General features: G+C 41.2%; 1 protein-coding gene across 1 annotated transcript in view; it reads right to left on the bottom strand.

The window, feature by feature from the left end:
- LOC108675394 (serine/threonine-protein kinase PLK1) overlaps positions 1-21,890 on the bottom strand; it is a 71,650-nt gene that overhangs the window by 3,659 nt on the left and 46,101 nt on the right. The window contains exons 3-9 of the mRNA XM_018163405.2: positions 11,342-11,458; positions 8,698-8,813; positions 8,125-8,220; positions 2,070-2,165; positions 1,383-1,582; positions 1,003-1,211; positions 293-689 (exon numbers count right to left, since the gene is read on the bottom strand). Of these exons, the coding sequence (XP_018018894.1) occupies positions 293-689; positions 1,003-1,211; positions 1,383-1,582; positions 2,070-2,165; positions 8,125-8,220; positions 8,698-8,813; positions 11,342-11,458 (1,231 nt within the window). The remainder of the gene's footprint in view (positions 1-292; positions 690-1,002; positions 1,212-1,382; positions 1,583-2,069; positions 2,166-8,124; positions 8,221-8,697; positions 8,814-11,341; positions 11,459-21,890) is intronic.

Below are 21,890 nucleotides of genomic sequence, written 5' to 3'. Positions count from 1 at the left end.
CAAACAGACGGTTAACAATTGATCAAATAACACATCCTGATACTAAATTAATTGAAATAATCTGTAATGAATCCGAAATTCTTCTTAGGAACCTTTGCACTGCGGCGAGTAAAACTTATCAAATTTTCAGTATTCCTTTAAAAAAAAAATCAGCCCGAATGTTTCATTTTTAGCAATATGTTCCGCTGATAAAATAAAGGCTCCTGTACAGACATAAACATAAATCGTTTAACCTTGGCAACTGCACAGAAATAAGCATAAATAGAATAGTTTACTCTTGGCAACTTCTCACCGTCCGGCATACTGTCGAGGCAAGAGGCGAGCAGGTTGTAGAGAGTCCCTGAGGTCACTTCCCTCTTCCTGCCCGTCACCAAGGAGCCCAAGCAGTTCGTGTTCTTCCCGTCAGTAGCATAGATGACAGAGGTGAGCTTTTCGAATAGACGGTTCCCGTTGTTACCTCCATTTGAATCTTTTCTTCTAACATCTTTAGATAAATGGGATATGGTTGTTGGAGAGGCCATCTGATGAGACGGTCTCTGGTTGACTTGGTTAGGCAGGGTGGAGATGTATCGCTGCTGTGGGTGCAGGGAAGGAGGGGAGGGAGGAGAACTGATACCTTCATTGAGAATTTCGTTGCGGTGGTTCATTTCAGGTATCTGGTGTCCTAAATTGTCCGTTAATATTGATATCTGTGAAGAAAAAAGTTGAATTAGTGACGCAGTTCGAGTGCAATAAGCTCAGTTCTAGGCACACCCTTTGAGTTTCTGAAGAATGGAAATTTTCATGGTACATTAACAACCATGCCCACTACGGAATAATTGCCGCCGAGGCACCTAATACTTTATTGGTATGGATAGCAACTAACTGATTCTAAAACAACATCAGAAATGAGAAGTACAAAACCTTCCGATAGAGCTCGAGTCGGGAACGACGAGGAGTACATTGACGCATTCATAGATAGTTGTTATAAGAGCATATTCTAATACAGTAAAAATAGCCTACCTTATCCTGAGGGGGCTTAACGTTGGGTAATCTAAGAGTGGATACTGAGGTGGTAATTTTCTTGATGTCTTGAGAAATAACTTGAGAGTGCAGCTGCTGCTGTTGGTGGTGGAGGTCAGTAGGTTCCGACACTCGCGGCACTAACGAGTCCACAGTGAACTGTGGAACCTGCGTGCACGCCAGCGTCGGGAGGCTACGAGGGAAAAGACCTGCAACGGGCAGAACAAATTTATATTTTAAAAATGTTTTTGTAACTTCAAAAGCATCGTTTACCATTTTAGTTACTTGCGAACTATAGAGGTGTAGATTATCCCACTGCTAATTCGACTTTGTTTACTAGTGTCATTTTGAATGGATAACATTTAAGTTCCCATGCTCACCTTTCGTGAAAAAATCGTGTCTAAGGAGTTCGGGTACTGAAGGTCTGCTCTTGGGATCAGGATGAAGTAGTGCAGTGATGAGGGAGCGCCCGTGAGAACTCACTAAGGGCGGGATGACGTACTGGTTGTTGGTGATGCGCGAGTATGTTTCCTTTAAAGTGTCCGTCTCGAACGGTGGCTGCCCCACCAACAACGCGTACCTGATGTAAGTTTAATTTTAAATTTCCTCAATAGCCGATAACCATTAGTACCTCAATACCTCAATAGCCGATAACATAGTAAACAGCTTTCTAAATACCCTTTCCCGACAGTAAAGAAAATAAAAAAAATTGAAATAACTAATAATCTTGAAAATGTACGTACAAGAACTTCAACGGGCGATGCCGATAGAAGCATGTGTTAACGACGATTTTATTATCGCCCCGAAGATCAACACAGCCATCATAAAATTATATTATGGGGTCAGCAAAAGGGCTAAACCTTAATATTTACAATATTATGAACCTTTTAGAGCGATAACAGAAGCAAACAAGAACTCGCATGAGTCTGGTGTTTGCAGTAAAACCTTTGACGACACTTGTCAAAGCAGAGAACAAATGTCCTAGGATATAAGATTTAAAAAAATTCAGCCACACAGAGACTGGCGTTATTAGTACGAGTATACCAAGACAATAAAATATAACTTACATGATGCAACCTATAGCCCAAATATCGGCCTGGTAAAAGTGACCGCATTTGTTTAGCACTTCAGGTGCGATGTAGTTAGGAGTTCCGCATATTGTCCTGTAAACAAAAAGATAAAGCCGATAAATATCATGATATACAAAAGATATAGAGCACAAGCTTAGGCGACTCTATAAAATAAAATTGCATTAAGTTGCGCAATCATGTTTAGCGGCGCAAGGACAATTCGATAAGATTAGGCGATGACCAACAGGCGAGGAAACAGACCAGTGTCAATGCCACACAAATAAAACCAAAGTGCGAAGTAAGTAATCGATAAGAATCGAGTCATCCGTTTATTCTTTAATGCATAAATCAAGTGTTAATCTTTTTTTCATTTCCTTGCGCTTGAAATAGCGGGAGGCCGCGTACGTTAGGGAGGCAGACTGCAGACTAATGGGGGATGGATATATCACATATATGTACACACATAACCAGCTTACCACCGTCTCAGTAGCTATAGCACATAGAAAAAAACGACGGTTCCATAGCATTCCTCAGAGCAGTAAAACTTAATAAAGAAGGCGATAAATGCTAGTTGCACGCAATACTGGATAAATTAAGTAAGAACTAAGCACGCTCGAAATGTGCGTGTGAAAGAGACGAGGGGAGGAAGGGAAGGTGAGGTGAGAATGAGACACCCAGAGGCGGGGTCATCTTCCTTTGTGTAGGGCGTAGCGAGTGTGAAGTGCCAGCGACTTGGAAAGGCAGAGCAAGCAAGAAGTTTGAGCGGTACCTCGCAATGCAACCCACACATCGAGGTGACGGCCGCAGCGTTCCTTATCGAGGCACGCCACAACGGCGAGCAGCTTCGGCAGTGCGCATGCTATCTATAGTTTGCTAGCGCAACAGGTCCTTCCAGCACACAAATATTTCGCCGAGTAATTCACTCGTGTCGTTTAAATCTAGTGTAATTAGTTTTAAAGATGCCAGCTCTGAAATATTTGATTGAAGAACTTGATCGAATCTCGAACAGAAACTTGCAATCGCGCACCCATAATAGCGCACATAACAAGGCAAGCATAAAACAAGTCTAACACGAGCATGCTTCAGACGGGTTTCAATGCCCGATGAACAGGTGCCGGGAGGAGACCAAACATGAGCTAATGGCCACACAAAAAATATGTCGACAGGAACAGGTTGTAGTATAGCAGACAAATAACAGCAGACCGAGAGTGGAAACCGCGGCGCCGCTCGACCAAACCCGGAGTGTCTCCGGACTTTCGCGATCACCTTTTGCGTGCGCAGCATGGTGCATTGTTTATAAAACCAAATTAAGAATGTTGCTCACGCTTCTTGGAAGGAAACGATGATAAATTGCATTATTTCATGGAAAGATGGTGGCCGTTTGGGGCATTTTGCTAGTGTTTGTTACGTTCTAGTTTGATCAGATAAGTTCATTATCTCAACGCAGCAAGTCCTTGACAGGTCTCCTGCTATCTTGAATTTGTCGAGGGCACATCAAAACCCTCGCTAACACTCCGAGCCGATCAGCTGCCAGTCGACGGAACTCAACATATTATGAGGCTTAGTTATGGATGCGGAGATCGTTTGACGACTTGCAGGCGTAACATTAACTAAGGAATGCACGTCAACAACTTATGTAGTTATGAATGCAACGCAAGCCATTTTATTGCAAGCTGCAATAGCCGTGGATAATGACAAATCAGCTAGTAAATTTTCATAGTAGCAATTGCGTGTCTGTATTGAAAAATGAGTTTTTTTTCGGACCCCGCAACCACAAGGCTGGGCGCACACAGCAGAAGCCACGGCGGTGAGGCTCGGTGAAGAGGGGGAGAGTCAAGGGAGAGGGGTGCATGCAAGGGGGTAACATGCGGGAGGGGGAGTGGGGAGGGGATGGCGTCGATCAGCTGGTCACTGATCCTGACGACCTCAGCGGCACAGCCCACGCAGCTCCCACCACCCTTCCCTCTTCTCCTTTCCCGCGTTCTTTTCTGCATGGAAGGCGAGACCTTCTTCCAAGAGCGCAACTTTTCATCTTTGTAGTTGAACACCAAAAGTTTAACCATTGCCCAAACTTGCACGAGGTATACTGCGGACTGGTTTTGGGAGAGATGATCTCAACCATTCACTATGATAAACATGGAGCAGTGCTTCAAGAAGCAGAAAACACCAAGTTCGACGTAATCCAGTACTTAATAGACGCAAGCAAAAATTACAGTCGCTTCTTGTACATGTAATCAAACTCCATAATGCAACTATTAAAAGAAACTAACAAGACATCCCGTCAGAGAACGGAGTTCTCGTTTAATTCTTTTCCCTGCAACCAACTGGTAAAATTAAAAATGTAAGAAATGTTAACACCTACGTAGGCGCGTCTATAGACGACGTAAATCAGAAAATAGGAATAAAATTTGCTTCAAAAAGTATCTTGTAATAAGCATCAGTCAATTAACAATCTCGACACACCTCGGCGAGTCACATTCACGAAGTGGCCAAGCCAAGCCATTTGCAGCCTCAAAACATATTCAACTCAATAATTTCAACAGGGCACATAAACTATTGCAACTTTAACATAGCAGGCAAATATGAACATTTTATATAATGAAATAACAATGAAAAGTGAAAGTCTTGCGGTAGCAGAAGTTCAAATGATTTCAGAGGAACATAATCTTCAGGGCGAAACAGCCGGACGTTTGTTTAAATTAAACTTTAAATACGAAATTATAGCAGCGACAAACGTTTGAATACAAGGAGTGAAGGCGGAGGCATACAGTGGCGCGCAAGATGCCAGCGCGGAGGAAACTTTGAGGCGCTGTAGTCAGGCAGGGAGGAGCGGTGGGTGAGAGTGACGCGGCACGACTTCATTGTTCAGGGCGGGGTGACTGCGACCCAGCATGCAGTCCGCGCTGCTAAACATGTACGAGTTTGCTGCCGTGCATGTGTGTGAGCGTGGCATACATGTGTGCGGTATGTTTACTGCAGTACAAGGGAAAAATTCTTGTCTTGTCTAACTTTTTATTGGCATAATGCAATGATCCAACGCTGCTACCACCTCACGTCCAGCCATCAAGGAAAGCATAGCAGGCTTTCCCGAGTGCATCCGAGCATGTGCCGGTCATGGGTAGTGTCTCGCCAAGCAAAACATGTACGAGTTTGCCGCTGTGCATGTGCGTGAGCGTGGCATACATGTGTGCGGTATGTTCACTGCAGTACAAGAGAAAAATTCTTGTCTAACTTTTTATTGGAATAATGGAATAATCCAACGCTGCTAAACATGTACGAGCTTGCCGCGGTGCATGTGCGTGAGCGTGGCATACATGTGTGCGGTATGTTTACTGCAGTACAAGGGAAAAATTCTTGTCTTGTCAAACTTTTTATTGGAATAATGCAATAATCAAGTTAAAAGTTTGCAGCAATTAGTAGCGATTGGAGTACAGATTTCAGGAATGATTTCTTGAATGAATTTTGTATTGCAATATTCCTTATAAGAACAAATATAGTCCCATCCAAATACTAAATGCAAGCACGGTAAATATTATACAGGCGATAAAATATGTTCCTGAGCATAAACCAGGAAGTTAAAAGAAGAAGTTCACAACGAATTTAAAGTAAATCTACGCCTTGCGTCGTCTCTAGTGGCAGCTTCCCAAGGAACTGAATGGCTTGCAACCTCGCGCAATTTCCTCACTATCAACACGAAGCTTTTATTCTGGTAGCCTTCTATCGTTCACCATCTCTTCTCGTCCTTTAGGAGCAGTGACGATTCACAAAAAGTCCTGTGAGGCGTTAAGGAATGTTTCTCTGGGGATAAAATAAAAAATCATTGCGCAGCGATGGAAGCAATTACAGTGTCACTGAAGAGATCTTGGAGACGCGCAAAAAAGGTCGAGTTCACAGGAAAGTCTTGCCTCTGTCGTCTTTACAGCCGCGCTCACGAACGTGAACATTCATTTCATTACCGCCCACAAAGAAGTAATTACACACTCAACAGCTTCAATAGATCACTTACAGGAAAATAGCATGGAGTCCAACTCAGGCAGGCATCGCAATCACATAGGAATTTTTATCGACAAATACCAAGAAAACTCGCGCATGAGGTCTTATTCGGCATTGTAAATGGATTTAATGAAGTGCCTCATTCCACGAAACTCGAAGAACAAAATGTCATCTAAAGTCCACGCTATAAAAACCTCAGGGACGGCATGTATGAAGAAACGATTTGAAATAATCGACAGCCGGGATAACATTCCTTATAAAGTACGAGTTACAGTAACCGCTCCAATTAATGTACATTAAAAATGCAACGACAGTGGGATCTCACAACTATTTAGCCTAAAAATAGCTTAAGCGGTCACTTATATATACACAGTATGCTTTCAGCGCGCTCTAGTCTGCTCATTTTTTAATCGCATGTGTATGGTAAAATTTCGCAGGTAGTATTGCAAGTGATAAGCAAACGTCATGCAATAGCAAATCAAGAAAAGCATCGAGCGCCGACACGGGACGGCTCAATATGGGAGGCTCAGGAAGCGGACGACCCCCACAAATTGACGCTAATATCAATTGGCTGCCTGAGCGTCCGACAGCCCGATGCGAGAACTGTACAGAGGGCGGGCACATATTGTGCTACTATAGTGAATTGCTTAGGGGTAGCGGCAAGGACTGAAATCAACATATGTAGGGTAGAAATGGTAGAACTTGCTTTTTATTGTCATTAAACATGACTTTTTGGTCTAAGTGTTAGCCAAATTAAAAATTAGATAAAGCTTCATACCGGAAATCATGCGATCTCGTGGAAACGCATACTAGAATATTTAATTACTTCAACGGTGCCACAGTTTTCACTTCTAATCTGTCGAACTCTGAGTCAACGCGCAAAAAAATCTCTTAAAGGCAAAATTATTTCAACTTTTCGGAGATATTATAATCAGTAAATTAGTTACACAACATTCGGAATGTAAGTAGCACATAAAATAATTCTCTCAAATTGAAGACCGTAATTCAAGCTTCGAGCATTCGCAATGCCGACTTATTATAATGTAAACAAACTTCTATTCTTTCAGAAGATAAGCGAGAGGGCGATCACGATATGACGGACGCCTTTGGTGAAGCAACAAGAGGCAGAGAAGCTGCCGTCACTTAGCAAGCAGTTTATACAAGAGCATTGCAAGATAAGATAGATTGAACAATCATGCAGCGAGGGTGATCGCTGTCCGCCAAGTGAGCACGGCTACACTCATGTTTAACATCACACAAACAAATCATTGACGCCTACACACAGCCAGATGAAAATAAGATGACTTTAGACGAGTCAATGATCATTTTTTAGCTCTCGTTAAAATACGATCCAAGGTTAGCATTCATATTACTTAATTGCTGAAATCACAAGTTAGCCAAAAATTTTCAAAGAAAATGCCACAAAAATTCAAGATATTTCCACTTAGAAGTTGGGTGGCGTGCAGTGGCAGAAGTTGGGTGGCGTGCAGTGGCAGGAGTTGGGTGGCGTGCAGTGGCAGGAGTTGGGTGGCGTGCTCGCTAATGCCGGTAATGACCAGCCCGGTAGCCCGACGTTCTCGTTAATGCATTAACGCGATTGCAGGCACTGGACGAGTGTCAGCACTTAACAAGAACAAGCGCCACTCGAGCACCCTAATTAAGCGATAAACAGCGACACTAACACACGAGAAATGAGCAACAATTGTGTCATTTGGCTGATGTACATTTTGTTCTCTTGTCTAGATGAGAACAAATACTTGTACGTGAGGCAGGTGGAAGCAGTTCATAAATAGCGAGGTAATGTGAATGCAATTCAAATAAATATTCGCGCACTCAATACATTGACAGATAAATGAACAGCAGGAAAATTTTTAAAGTAAAATTCAAATAGAAAAGGGGAAGTGTTATTTAATATTTCAAGATGAACCATTAGCGAACACCAGTAGACAACTTGTTGGCAGCATTTGTTGATTGCATATTATTTGTAACAATACATTTCTCGAAGAATTTGTTAATAATAGAGTTGTCTAAATTATTCAGTTAGCTGAGCGATACTCACACTTGTCTATTGTCCGCCGTTCTGGTGGCAAGTCCGAAGTCTCCGATCTTAACGTTCATGTCCTGAGAGAGGAACATGTTGCCCAACTTGAGGTCCCTGCAACGTACCAAGATCATTAAATTTATCTCAATCACCGCAAAGTTCATGAGAAGTCTAGAAATAAAAGTCAAACAGTTGCACATAAATAATAAAATTGAGCTGCAAATCATTTTATATTAGCCATTGAAGCGATTTACCGAGGATTAAGCCGACATTAAATAAGAGGATACGTTCTAAGGAGCGTCCGCTGCCATTCAAAGAGAAACCATTAACAATGATTGGTCGAATTAACTACTAATTATATACGAATCAATTATCTCGGTCAAAGTAGGAATTTGGGAAATCAAAAGGAGCAAATAAACCAATTTTCTTCGCAAATTTTCCCAATAACCTAGTCGCATGACTTCAAATGAACTCGACATGTAAATCGTGAGTGCGCAAGAATCAAGCACCGGAACAGATAGACGGCGATTGCTACAACACCGGTATGAATGGGTTTACTGGACAAGGCCGTGAATGCGCAGAATAATTCACCTGTGAATGATGCCCTCGCCATGGATGTATGCAACGCCCTCAGCGAGCTGGTGGATGAAGAAGCGCACCTCAGGTTCCGTGAGTGTCCGTCGGTACTTCAGCACGTGTACCAGAGACTGAAACACACACAATAATATTTGCATTTTATTCATAAGAAATACAGATAGCCGTAAGTTCCAACCAATCCAACGAATGGCCTACGGAAGGACCGACAAACTACGAATATATAAATTCTTGTTGCTGATTTGATACAATCAAAGGGATTAATTTTACCCATACGAATGTAGCTAGTGAATCCCAGACACCAATTTTATCATCTCCCTTATGATAACGGATGGCCGAAAATATTTTTGCACTTAAGTATAATAAAGCTCAAGTTCATTGAGCATACACTTGAAAACTGCATCGTATCATCGTTAGTTCCAATCACCGCCATTAAGAATATCTAAAGTGCATCCCAAATTGACGCTCCAAGACAGCTGAAGTGAAGGAGCTGAAGCTTGGCCTGTCAGGAGCCTTGAACCGCGCAACGTCACGGCGCCGCGTCACGCATCGCTGCCTCGACTTGCCAGCCCTGCAGCGGCTCTACGTGGCCACTATAAGCTCGCCACGCTGCGCCTTCGTCGTCAGATAAAGTTCGATGGGCACGAACACAACGGCATGCATGAACATGACGTCGCTGTCTGGCGCTGCGTCGAGTCAAGCAGCAGGATAATGACACCTAACATGCCGAGACCTATACGGAATGTCTTCGTCGTTCGTACAAATTAGCTATACAAGCGAGCATGCAGAAGAGGGAATAACAAAATGGAGCACTACTAGCCATAATGATGGACACATGCATGGGCCCTCAATACAAATTTATACTTCATGAATGATTGTATGAGGAACGCGAACTGTAACCTGAACAGCAATAAACTAGAATTTGTGCTAGGCGCCGACCTAAATCTGGGTTGTTGCCTTAGGGACGAGAAAAATTTCTTAAGTGTTGGTAACGCGAGCAGAGACATGCACACCACAAGCAAACGAGTCTGTTTACGAGTCTGATTTTAGCGAAAGCAGCTGAGCAGATGGGCAATGTGTAAACTAAGCCATGACCCGCACTCATTGTACACTGTACACAGACCCGCCGAGACATTAAGCGTAAACAGTTGCTGCAGACGCTCACTAGAACGAGCGCCTCTAATGAGCCGTTTTCTTAACGACGCCAAAACATCCAAGCTGCCGACGTTCAAGCACGACGCCAGTTCGCAGAGAAGTCAATCAACGCCAATCACTTCATTTGCATTTACCCATGCTTCAGTTTGAGATATGAAATATATGGTTGCTAAGACGTCTGAAAGAAACTTTACCAACTGAATTTGGACACGGATTAATGTTCTTAGTTGTTCCCTATATAGCCTTCCTATACGCGTGTGTGGACATGTCAAACGTGGTGTTCCTTGGTATAGGAACAAATAGAACCTCTCCATGCTTCGTTCATTCGCGGCTCGCATTAACAACACCCGCTGACAATGCATGAAGGAAGTGTTTAGAAAATGCCAGTTCAGTACAATTTCGTTTCTGCTAGCAATTTTGCTTGGAAAAATGAATTAGGTACGGGGAAATATAGAAAATAATGTCTTCGTGCTGCTTAATTGGAAAAATAATAATATATCAAAGTAATAGTTTGTTAAAAAATACAATAGTTTCATTTTAGATTCTTCCCATTTTTGGCAAGTTGAACGTGTGTGAATCGCGTTACATCAAAATAATCGTAAATGAACGTTTGATAGTTTCTGTAACGTAATACACAACAAAAAAGTAATAATGAAAAGTGACAATCAATGGGCAAATAACAAGTGACCGTACACCTAAATCGAAGAATTTAAGAAGAACTCAGTTTTTCGAGTTTATCTAACATGACAACAAAATTGCGATAATGGCAACATATATGACTTCACATAACAACCTCGACGACAAAAACCCACGATATAAAAGCAAGAGCGAGACCGACTCACGCATTGGCCTGCCCAAGATGCACGCTCACATCTCTGGCGTTGGCATCGTCGATAATCGAGCGAGAATAACAGCACGGATTTGTTCACTTCGCGAAATCTTCAGAAAAAGCGGAATGTCGGACACCAAAAGGTACGTCAACAGGCGTGCAATCTCAAGGTTTAACTCGTGACCCAGCTAACTGTTCCACAAATTTTGCTAGTTTAAAGAGGTGGTTCATATACTACAGCACTCAACGGCAGGCTAACTCCAACCGAAAGCAAAGTACGGACGAGGATCTCGGCCATGGAAACTAAAACAAAGTAACTATGGAGTATTTTGTCCGTAAGTACCGAACAGGAGAGTTTTTCCAAAAATCCTTACGTTAACATAGTTGCGTCTATATGAGCTCATAGCGTTCTAGTAATTAGTATTGAACGCGATAGGTCGTTAAGCGCCAAAATCATAGCATAAAGATTGCAAATACTAAAACTATCCATTATCTCTACATGACATAACACTTTAATCACACACATAGCATGATTGAAGTCATAGCATTATTTAAGTTTGTCCTACTTCAGCATGAATGCAAAGAGTCCATAAAGCCTGAGCATTGAACAGTAAACTATAAGTAATGGAGTGCGAAAGCCCATTAAACTGTACTGACCCGCATAGAACAGTTCTCGAGGATGATGTAGACATTCGAGTCGTCCTCGAAGTAGCGGTGGAAGCGCACGACGTGCTTGTGCTGAAGTTGTCTGTGAACTTCAATCTCACGTGCAATCTGAAAAAAAAGCAGGAAACAAACTCGTTATCACACAGTCTTATTATAGGCGAGCAAAAAAAAAATAAAATACATGGATATCTTGGGGTAGATCAATTAGTACTTGAAACTTGCAAAATTTCCATAAATTCACACAATTTATTCATTTAAACCCATTTCACTGCCAACATCAGCACCAAGTTTTCGCTTGAAATTTACCGATGAATCGCACTCTGATCCTCCGTTTCAGCTCACCACGATATAGCGAACTTCAAGTTAAATAATTAAAACATTTCTTTTCGGGGCATGTATGATGAAGGGAAATGATAAGTCAGAAGCATACAAGAACACGTCAGGGAACACGATCAAGAAACCAAACCGTTACAGGAACTAGGCTCGAATATTCATGAAAACAACAGCTTTAACAAAAAAAAAATAAGTCGAATACAAGACTGGCGATAGGCTTGACCTCCCAGCCTGTGAATATCGTAGCATTCACGCTAAAATATTTCCGTACAAACTTCGAGGACAGACTAAAGAGAATCATACGCACGCACGTTCCCTTATTGCCGGAGGCAAAACAAGAAAAAAATCCCGGAGGTTTCAGTACCTACTGCACAAGTTCTGAAGAAACTGTGAAATCAAGCACGAATATCACGGAATTCGGGACAAGCGTTATAGCAAAATAATCGTAAATGAACGTTTAATAGTATCTCTAACGTAATACACATCAAAAAAATAATGAAAAGTGTCAATCAATGGGTAAATAATAAGTGACCATATATCTAAATCAAAGAATTTGAGAACTCAGTTTTTCGAGCATATCTAACGGGGCAGCAAAATTGCGATCATTGCAACATACATGACTTCAAATTAAATGAAGCACAGTTATTAACTGAAAAAATTAATACAAAATAATAAATTTAATTTTTTTAATTTTCAATACAAATAACAAATGAATTACAATTCAACCTTAAATAAGCGGAGTTTGATCACTTGAAAATTTTCAAATCAAGTGAATTGTGAATCGTTTCAAATCAAGTGAATCAATATATGTTTTGAAGCTGCGTACGGCATATTTTGCCAGAGCGCAATATACTTAGATCCTGAAAAAGATAGGGTAAGATTTGAAAGAATATTATACTGACTATTATGTTCTAGTACCCAAATCTAATACTAATCTGCACTTCGAGGTGGACGATCCACTTTGGCTGACCGGCAACATATTATTCCTATGAATATAAGTCATAAAGATCATCATTCTTTATGAATATAACTGACGATATGATTATGATCATAAATCGGGAAATTCCCGAACGAATGGACGAATTTACGGGGGGGGAAGGTAAAATGACTCTGCTGACCGCGCACCGCGAGGCGGCCGTGTGAAAGGTGACAAGGACGGTCTTGAACAGCACCAAAGACCAGGAAATGCTATTCTTATTCCACGGTTCACATGAACACTCAAAGTGCCACCACCTCGCGGCTATAGCTCGAGGCCTCAGTGGTAATTACAAGACGGCTCAATGCACCAACATTGATGTAAATGTAAATATTAAGATTGCACATGATTTAAAATGTGGTGAGTTGAGTCTATACGTACGCGATTGGTCGTGAAAAATGTTTCATTTAGGTTTTAAGAAAATCATACATCTATTCAATACGCAAGACTTTGAATTTAGGAGACAGAATCGAGATCCGTGCAAACTATGGGAAAATTATCTCATTTGCAAATTCGAGGAGGAAGAGTTGGACAGCTCGTAGAAAACATTGTGGTGCACATTGAAAGCAAATGGTTGATAACGCGCAACTGGTGATTCAGTATTTTTCAGTCAAGTATAAAAATATAGCCTTGCTGCATATACATAAATTTTCAACGAGTGCATTATTTTTTCATTATTTATCGAAATCCTACAAACTTAGATGATCAATCCTCATGATTCAGTGTCAAATTATCATAAAATATACCCGGTTGAAAAAATTTATTTGTGCGCATGTTGCATGTTCACCCTCTAATTCAGGCACCATTACAAATACATGTGTCAGAAAACAACGTCGTGCCTACCTACTCAAGGAGCTATGATCCCAGATGAACTTGAATGGAGATAATGCATTCATGCCCCCATAAAAACTGGACGCAGATGCACCTCAGCAGCCGAGCCGCTTTTTACGGTGCCCGAGGCTTACGAATTTTTCTTTCGGTTGCAGCTGCGTGTACTTAGATACTCAGTTCTTCTCAAAAAAGACGACACGATTCAAATCTAATACTCTACATCAGATTAATTTCTTATAGTATGAAATTGTGAACAGAATTCCAACTTTGTATTAGTAACAAACTTGAGATCAACACACATAATATAAGGTCCCAGGGCGTACGTTAATTACGACTTGAGGGCACATCTTCCAGTCTCAGTACCCTGACAGGCGGCGACCGAGGGCGAGGCGACGAACAGCTTCAAAAAATATTCGACGCCCACGACTCTGTAGGGCATTTTTTCTCGTGTCCGCGCTTAGACACGCAATTTACATCAATGCAGAGTTTGCTAAATTTGAATGCAATTGATCCCGTAACAAAAAATCAGAGAATGCATCAAATTATAGATGGATGCAGCTAACAGCAGATCTGGAATGTATGAAACTCGTTCAGTATTCTGTGCCAAGACGTAGGCGTATGAGAGGTGCGATTACCGACTATATATAGTCATGTAAGCGGCTCTCATACTAAGCACGTAAGTTTTTATGGTTATGCTGAATCCTAATTAAATATTTTCGTTTTTCATTCCCATGGACACAATATTTTCTAGCGCAAAAAAACAGATACTGCATGAAAATTCTCCCAAAATGAAGTAATAATGTACACGGTACGTCCGTAGTTGTTGAAGAATTGGCAAGCAGCAAATTCGGGACATCTGCAAAGCTTTATGAGCCGTGTGAAGCTGCCTCAGAGGCTTGAACAAGACCTGCTGTGCGTACCCAGCAAATGCAACAGACCGTCACTCGGTTCATGGCTCAAAAGTTGGGCCAAGGACTGTAATTTCGTCACCAAGATTGCATTTAAAATACGTAAACAGAACTACAGAGCGCAGCCGCGCATACCAAAACTCTGAGGCTGAAACTTTGTTGAGGCGAGACAAAAACAAGGCCAGCTCGTTGTCCGTTGTAGTGATAGCAAGGCAATGGCGGCGCAGGTCAATTTCTGAACCCACGGAATCAAGTTATTGATGCGACGCATCATCGGGGAAATGTATCGAAATTTTTGTAGCGAGGGGTTTGGAAACTTCAAGCTGTAATCTGCCCTAAACCAACCGAATGAATTTATCAAAGCAAATAAATTACCACATGATGGTGGATAATTTCACGCAAAATCAATAATACAATCGTTTAATTTCTAAGGACAACAGAAATGGCCAAGTGTGAAAGCACCTTAAACAAAAATTACCTTTCTCGAGACCACAGAGAAGCGAGCAAATTTATTGTGAGGAGGTTATGCGGAAATAAGCACATTAGTCATAAGGAATTACAATCGAATTGTAGTGACGGCCTTCAGGTGTCAAGTTCACCCAACGAGCGACGGAATGAGACGGTAATGATGGACGCTGACAACGCAAGCGACTAGACGGCTGTCTAGTGGGAAGATGTTGCTGACAATGCGTTCTGCCTCTCGCTTATAACAAGCCAACCAGTCTTGTCTGCCACTCTCCCTTATCAGTAATAACTTCACAAAAAATTCTCATAATTATGCATCTTTGCACGTTATTTGCGCGCTGATTTATAGGTAAATAAATTTATCGGTTTTGAAAACTAGAAAAGAAAAATACAAAATAAGCAGAAATTCGTAAGTTCATTTAAGCCCAGCCTTCCCTTGTATCGTTTCCGGTATTGTCTTTTAGAATTCGGCTTTGGGCTTGTCTTTACTATCAACTTGTCAGCATAACACAGTTAGATTCGCAATTCCGAGGCCCATTCAGGGAAGTCTATAAAAGAGCGATCAGAGGTTCCAAATATTAGCGTAGCACCGCACTGCAAGCACAAAGGGAAGGATGACTAAAGCCGAATAGAAGAACAAAAATAATGAATGAACAACATGCCCAAGTACAAAAATACTCAAATTAGAACGCATTTTCTTCAGGCCAACAGTCACTTTTAAACTTTCCAAAGCGAATCAATCTCAGTCCTTGTTTCGTAGTCTTTCTCTGTGGCGGAATCGCGGAACACAACGACAGTTAAAATGCATTCCTAATCGAGGTCATCTCCATTCTCCACGGTGACTTGAGAACAAATTGAGAAAATAACTAAATTTACGTTTAATACTTCATTACATCCCCTTACAACACAACTAAAACTTATACCAAGTCCTTAAAACAATAACGTTCCAAAAAACACGACAGTGTGACGGTGAGCGGAACACAGCAAATTCATTTCAATGGAGATTGATAATAATAAGAGTAAAAAGGTAGAGCGAGAAAGGCGGCAACTTACAAAGGCACGCTCCGTCTACACTTAAAAGGTTTCTGTGTGCTCGTTTTTGTATACTCAAGTAACTCGACTGATCATCAGTACGAATTCAAAAATGTGTCTCGATGAGACTATGTCAATCAGTATCACGATGTGACCACCTCACGAGAACGTGTGAAAGGCGTCGTGATGCTGACAATTTCATTGTGCGTGATGCTGTTGACACAGAAGATCATTATTAAAAGGTTCGTAAAACCTGCAGCCTTTGTTAACTTTCTACGTCAGTCTTGAACATCAACTAGTTTTGTACTAGAAGAATGACATGAACAATTGTAATTCTAGACGCTACCGCCGCTCAATCAAATGGTGTTTCAAGTAAGAACTGGTGTTGTTCAGTCTTATGTTTTCCAATAAGATACCCGATAAAGACATCTGCGTTAAGTATATCTTAACAAACCGTAGTAAAAGTTTGTGCTACATGAGTTACCTGCAAGAGCTTGGATAGAAAATAATTGCCCATTCCATGAACAAGATTACGAATGCTAGGAGACGGTCAGTATTAAATCTCGAACTTCCATTCTTAAAAAAAAAACAATCATAACGTGACTGTTACTCTCACGTTTACCCTGAAAGCATGCTAATATAAGGAAATTAAGAAGAATAAAGCGCTTCAGAATGCCACTACATTCATTAACGTGCGAGCTCGTCAAGTGAAAGGGAAAAACGCTGACAAGATCAGCACAAGTCAAGGAAATCTAATAATTCCGCACCAGTGCAACAAACTCGAGACTCATTGAGGAGCAAATAAGTTAATATTCGTAGACTTCCGCCAGGAAATCTGAATGAAAACTAGTTGTTCATAGGTAATCGATAAAAAATCGGTTTTGATGAAAAAAATTAGAGATTTCTAGCCATAGTATAAAATATCACACATTCTAATGAAGAAAATTGAATGTAATGTAAAAGTGAAATATAAAATTCAGCTTGGATAAACAAATTTGTGGGATTAAAGTGCTCAGATCTCATATAAGATCTACCTTACACTTAATTTCTGACGTGATAGTTAGGACAAACTGACTAAATATAATCCGAGGAGTCTGGTAACAGGCATCACGGATTGAAAATCATGAGAAGCCGAATGCTAATAGCGGGAGATGGAAAGTAAATATTTTGTTAGTAAACAACACGTACGTCTTGCGAAACATGCTAGCACTTTATATCGCCGGTCGCTTCATACGTGAAGGGAACCGCTTGCGAAAAAATGCGGGAACGCCTCATCAACAAACAAGCCCCAGATGCGTGGGTGAATTATAGCATGAGAAGAATTTTAAGTGGGTTAATTCATGAGAAGCAATGAACGGAGTCCTGTCCTTAGTGCATTTTACTTGAACATGATGGTACTATGGCTTTTCTATTGTTAGGTGTAATACTGCATGACGATATTTCTGTCACTCTGATCACAAAATTATAAACTATTGATACATAACGATGCTTGCCTTCCTCAAAAAAAAAAAACGAGGACTGTAAAAATGATGCCAGTTACACATCCTAATTATCCACAGAAATAGGCAGTAAGGAGTACACATGCACCCGCTGTTCCATCACGCACTCGGCAGTTAGAAGAGCCGAGTGCCCCAGATATAAAACCGACCTACCGGCCGTATTATCGGGCACCACATCCGCACAAAACCTCGACAACCGCTGAACCGTCATGACCTAGGGAGGTTCCTAACTGATGATAAACAGAAGCGGATGTTCCCAGTCCTGTTACGCTTCACACGCTTCCAGCGATCAACGGTGGATGGCTCGAACGCTAGCTGTTTATGACGTCGGTCTCCGCAATTTTCTTAAGATGCGAAAGAGTACGCAATTGGAGAGCGCCTGCACATCCCGCTATCGGCCTCGCGTTCGGATTTATGGTGCTAGATGAGCCAACTAACAGTAATACAAAGATAAGTAAAAAATTAATAATTAAGTGGGTTGACGTAATAGTAGCCAAATGCCAAGAATATTCATGAACTTTTTAGACATTTCGTTACATGGCTCCAATGTTAGAACACATGAACAAATTAAATTAACAATTCTTATAAGGAAATGATCGAATCGAAGACGAGATAAAATCTTCATTTGAAATCAACTCCTTTTCCAGTCGTTTCAAAAACATTTGATTCAATGTCCATGGCTTGGCCGGTGGTATAGAAACTAATTTTAACTAATAGTGCAGTACTTTGATTGCGGAAAAAAAAATGAATGGAAGGATCGACATAAATTCAACTAATAGACTTGATATACAACAGCGAAATCCCCTTGGACAACCACGGTATTCAGTGTTAAAATGACGGTGAATGATAACTATAATTGTGATTTCAACACCATACGGGCCTCGCTGGTGTTACACGAGCTGCTGGATACACCACACACACGTTGCCACACACACGTCATCTGACGAAGGCGTCGACGGAAGAAGACGGCACAGGACAAGGCTCGTCTTGTGAGGAGCGACTGTGCCTCACAAAGACGGTGAGTGTAGCCAAGTAACGAGGCGGATGAGGGAGTATAGCGCCACGAAGCTTCTGCAGTTCAAGCCCTGCCTCAGTGCGGTCGCGTGAGAGAACGGATGTTGAAATTTAGGCTGCACATAGTTTATGGTTATACATAAACTTACCGAAGCTCAGAAATACGTTAACATTATCAAAATCGCGGTCACGCAAGAAATACTCACAGCCCCGTGAAAAAGTTGTGAAAATAATAAGTGCTCGAAATCATTAAATACGAGGCTGTTTAGACACTATTCGCAACTAGTACATCAATATAATACTTCCAAACTTGTAGAATCCACTTTAAATTAAATTTAAAAATAGAATGAAGACGCATGATCTTATTCACGACGAACGCCGGAGATCATCTAGCAGAGTTTAAAGCTGGGAAATCGGCGAATCCACTTTCCAAATTATTTCTCAGTCTCTGATGGCTGCTGAAAGCCAAAACCATCCCAAAAAAGAACGATACGACATTAATTAAAGCGTTAGTCTCGTGGAGCTTGTGCGGTTTACTGCTAATAAGCAAGCTGATCCTGGATCGGAACGCACGTCATCTGCTTAGGAACACACATCAAACTTTAAGCTCCAGACGGATGGCAGGAGGCAGGTCATGGATTGTCATCCGATCGGTCGTCAGGGAGCCTCGAAAGTTTAGTATATTGGACCATTTCTTCATCCAACATCATGGCCCTTTATCCCCAGCACCAAGAGAGTAGCTTATGAGGAACCCAACACGAGCGTAGTATAAGTAAAATACATGCAAGCTATTTTAAGGCTGAAATGATGCACTAAGCACTCACAACTGCCATATTGTGCGTGGCTCGGCTGCATGAATTTATTGCATGAATTAAAACAAATGCGGTTTGCTACGAAAATTAGAGTTTTACTCACGGATTGTTCTTATTTCGACTGGATGGATTAATACGAAAAATTATAGTAAGACAAACTAAAATGAATAAGCATGATTTAAGATATATACTATAAGACATATTTATGCAAAAAATTTAGCTAGTCCTTGCAAAAACAATAGTGAAATTCCTACAATTTTGTTCAAAAGTATATGCTGCATCACAATCAAAGGCTCGCATGAACGTAAATACCACAGCGTGTGTCATCACAACAGCACTTAATGTGCGGAGCGATTATAGTCGATAGTAATGGGATATTAATAAACCTCCTATTGAAAGGTTCAAAAAGTATCGCTTGAGCGATGCAATGGTCCAGAAAGAACGCGGAGATCGGGAGGGGGCAGCAGGCCGGCGCTTAATGACATCTTATAGAGAAGGCGCGTATAAGCTTGACGAACGATGAGATGGGCGCTGCGCGTGCCGTAAGCCGATTACCTGGGCGACCTCCACCGCGGCTCGGGTGGCAACTGACACGTACACGCGTGCCATTCCGATCAAAAGAATCAAATGCCGCCTCACTCTCCACTTAAAAAGAACTTAACATAAGCTTTTATCTCGGAACTATGAAAGAACTTGAGCGTTTCCTTACAAATAGTTGAAGTTTACGCTTCCCTTACGAATAGGAGGTGAATAAATTTTAATGAATAGTAAGTAGAACGTGATGTATCCTTGACAGCACACAATAAACAAAACAGAATTTCTATCCTAAACCCTTTCCATTGAAAAAAAATTAAATAAAAATAAACGACATCAGCGTTTCTTTATCAATATTCGAATGAGAACTTTTCAATGTAAATGGAAATCGCATTCGAGACAAACAGAAACGTGGAATACTATATACATACACAGCACACATAAACATCCAAGATTCTTAACATTCCATGTCAATCAATGATTACAGAGAATACAAAAAATCTCTGTTTCGTTAAAAAAATTCATTGAATTATAAATGCTGAAAACTGAACAACAATGTCGTGCTTCGTTTCACAGTCGCTGGAGTCTCTCTTGACCCAGGAGCTGCGAGAAACTGGGCAAGGAAGTGAAGCCATCACGTCCGTGGTTCTCTTAATAGAACTTGAGATCAATTTAAACGAGACTTTCTTTCAATCAAGGGAGACGAGGAAATTTCTATGGGCGAACTCAACGTGATCGCAGAGACATGGAAAGTGTTCTGCTTCATCAATTGAAGTTGGCATGAGCACAAAACAATAGTGATATCATGTAATACAATTAAATTAATGTTATATCAGGGAGCTTCTTAGGACGAGTCTCTTACAATAATTAGTAAATATTACACATATTTTCGATACATTGACTCTGTTTTGCAGGAAGTGAGTGTGACCGGCAACCATGATTAAATTTGTCACGACTCGTTCAAGAGGGAAAACCGTTGACTTTCAGATATGATCGAATGAATTTAAAAAATTAATTGGACACGAAAAAGTTGGCACACAACTTGAAAATTTCATATTAAATCTATTTTAATTAATTCCATTCTTCTTAGCAATGAAAGTCCAAGAATGAGATAAATTAAATAGTGTTCCGGAAATATTCAATTAATCAATTAGAAAAAGACACGTGAATAATGATACATGGATTTTAAAGAACGCGATAGCGTCAGATGTCAATACATACCCTGAGAAGAAATGTGCCTAATAGAGAATCACTCTGCGCCGTAACTGTAAAACGTGGTTGTCATCGAATAGAAAGGGTCGATAAACTGGCGGTAAAAAGGGCCGGCACTGGGGGTAAAAATTTGGCCACCGCTGCTTTAATTGCAGCAATATACAGTATGCTATATCCTTCCAACCGATTAGCAGCAGCAGTAAACCATAAATGTTGTCAGGTATCCATAAGTTGTAAGGTCACTGTACATCACGGGACCTGGCGGCTTCGTCATATGAATGAGGCTTCATATTAATCAATAAATACCTAGCTGCTGCCTTGCATAGTCCAGTGCAACAGGAGTCAGACGCACGACGACATTATTTAGTTTTCAATACAGAAAAAAGTCTAAACTCGCTGCAGAGAGCGTAGGAAAAGAGCTAATATTTATTGCATTTACGTCCAGTAATGAAGGGCATGGAGAACCTTATATTTATACAGAGCATACATATTTTCAGTGATCCTGGCTCGTACACATTGATGGCAACATGAGCTTAGAGTTAGACGAATGAGATGAAGGCCTCGAGCGCGACATGAACCTCAATTAAAATTTAGAGTAAAATTACAGCCCGCATTTAGGAAACATTGAAGCATGCACATCGTGGGATGTTAGTAGGAATGTTTAGACAATTTTTTAGGTAAGCGTACGCGGGGCCATCGCAGGCTATGTTATTTACCTCTTGAGAAGTCGTCGGTTATCAGAGGCTGTCTGGGGCGACGCACGGAGGAGCCTCGAGTGAGAGCTCAGCTGTGCTGCGTCCGCCGCTCTTTGTTAATTGACGGGCAAGCTATCACTTAGATTTATTAACTGAAACAAGGCTAGTCTGGTCAGATGTCAGAGCAGTGCGACCGAACTGAGGGAATGTTTCATCTCAAGTGCGGCGC

The sequence above is a fragment of the Hyalella azteca genome, unplaced genomic scaffold (assembly GCF_000764305.2).
Source record: "Hyalella azteca isolate HAZT.00-mixed unplaced genomic scaffold, Hazt_2.0.2 contig5706, whole genome shotgun sequence".
In the NCBI taxonomy this organism is placed as follows: Eukaryota; Metazoa; Arthropoda; class Malacostraca; order Amphipoda; family Hyalellidae; genus Hyalella; species Hyalella azteca.
This window is presented reverse-complemented; position numbering and strand designations above follow the sequence as displayed.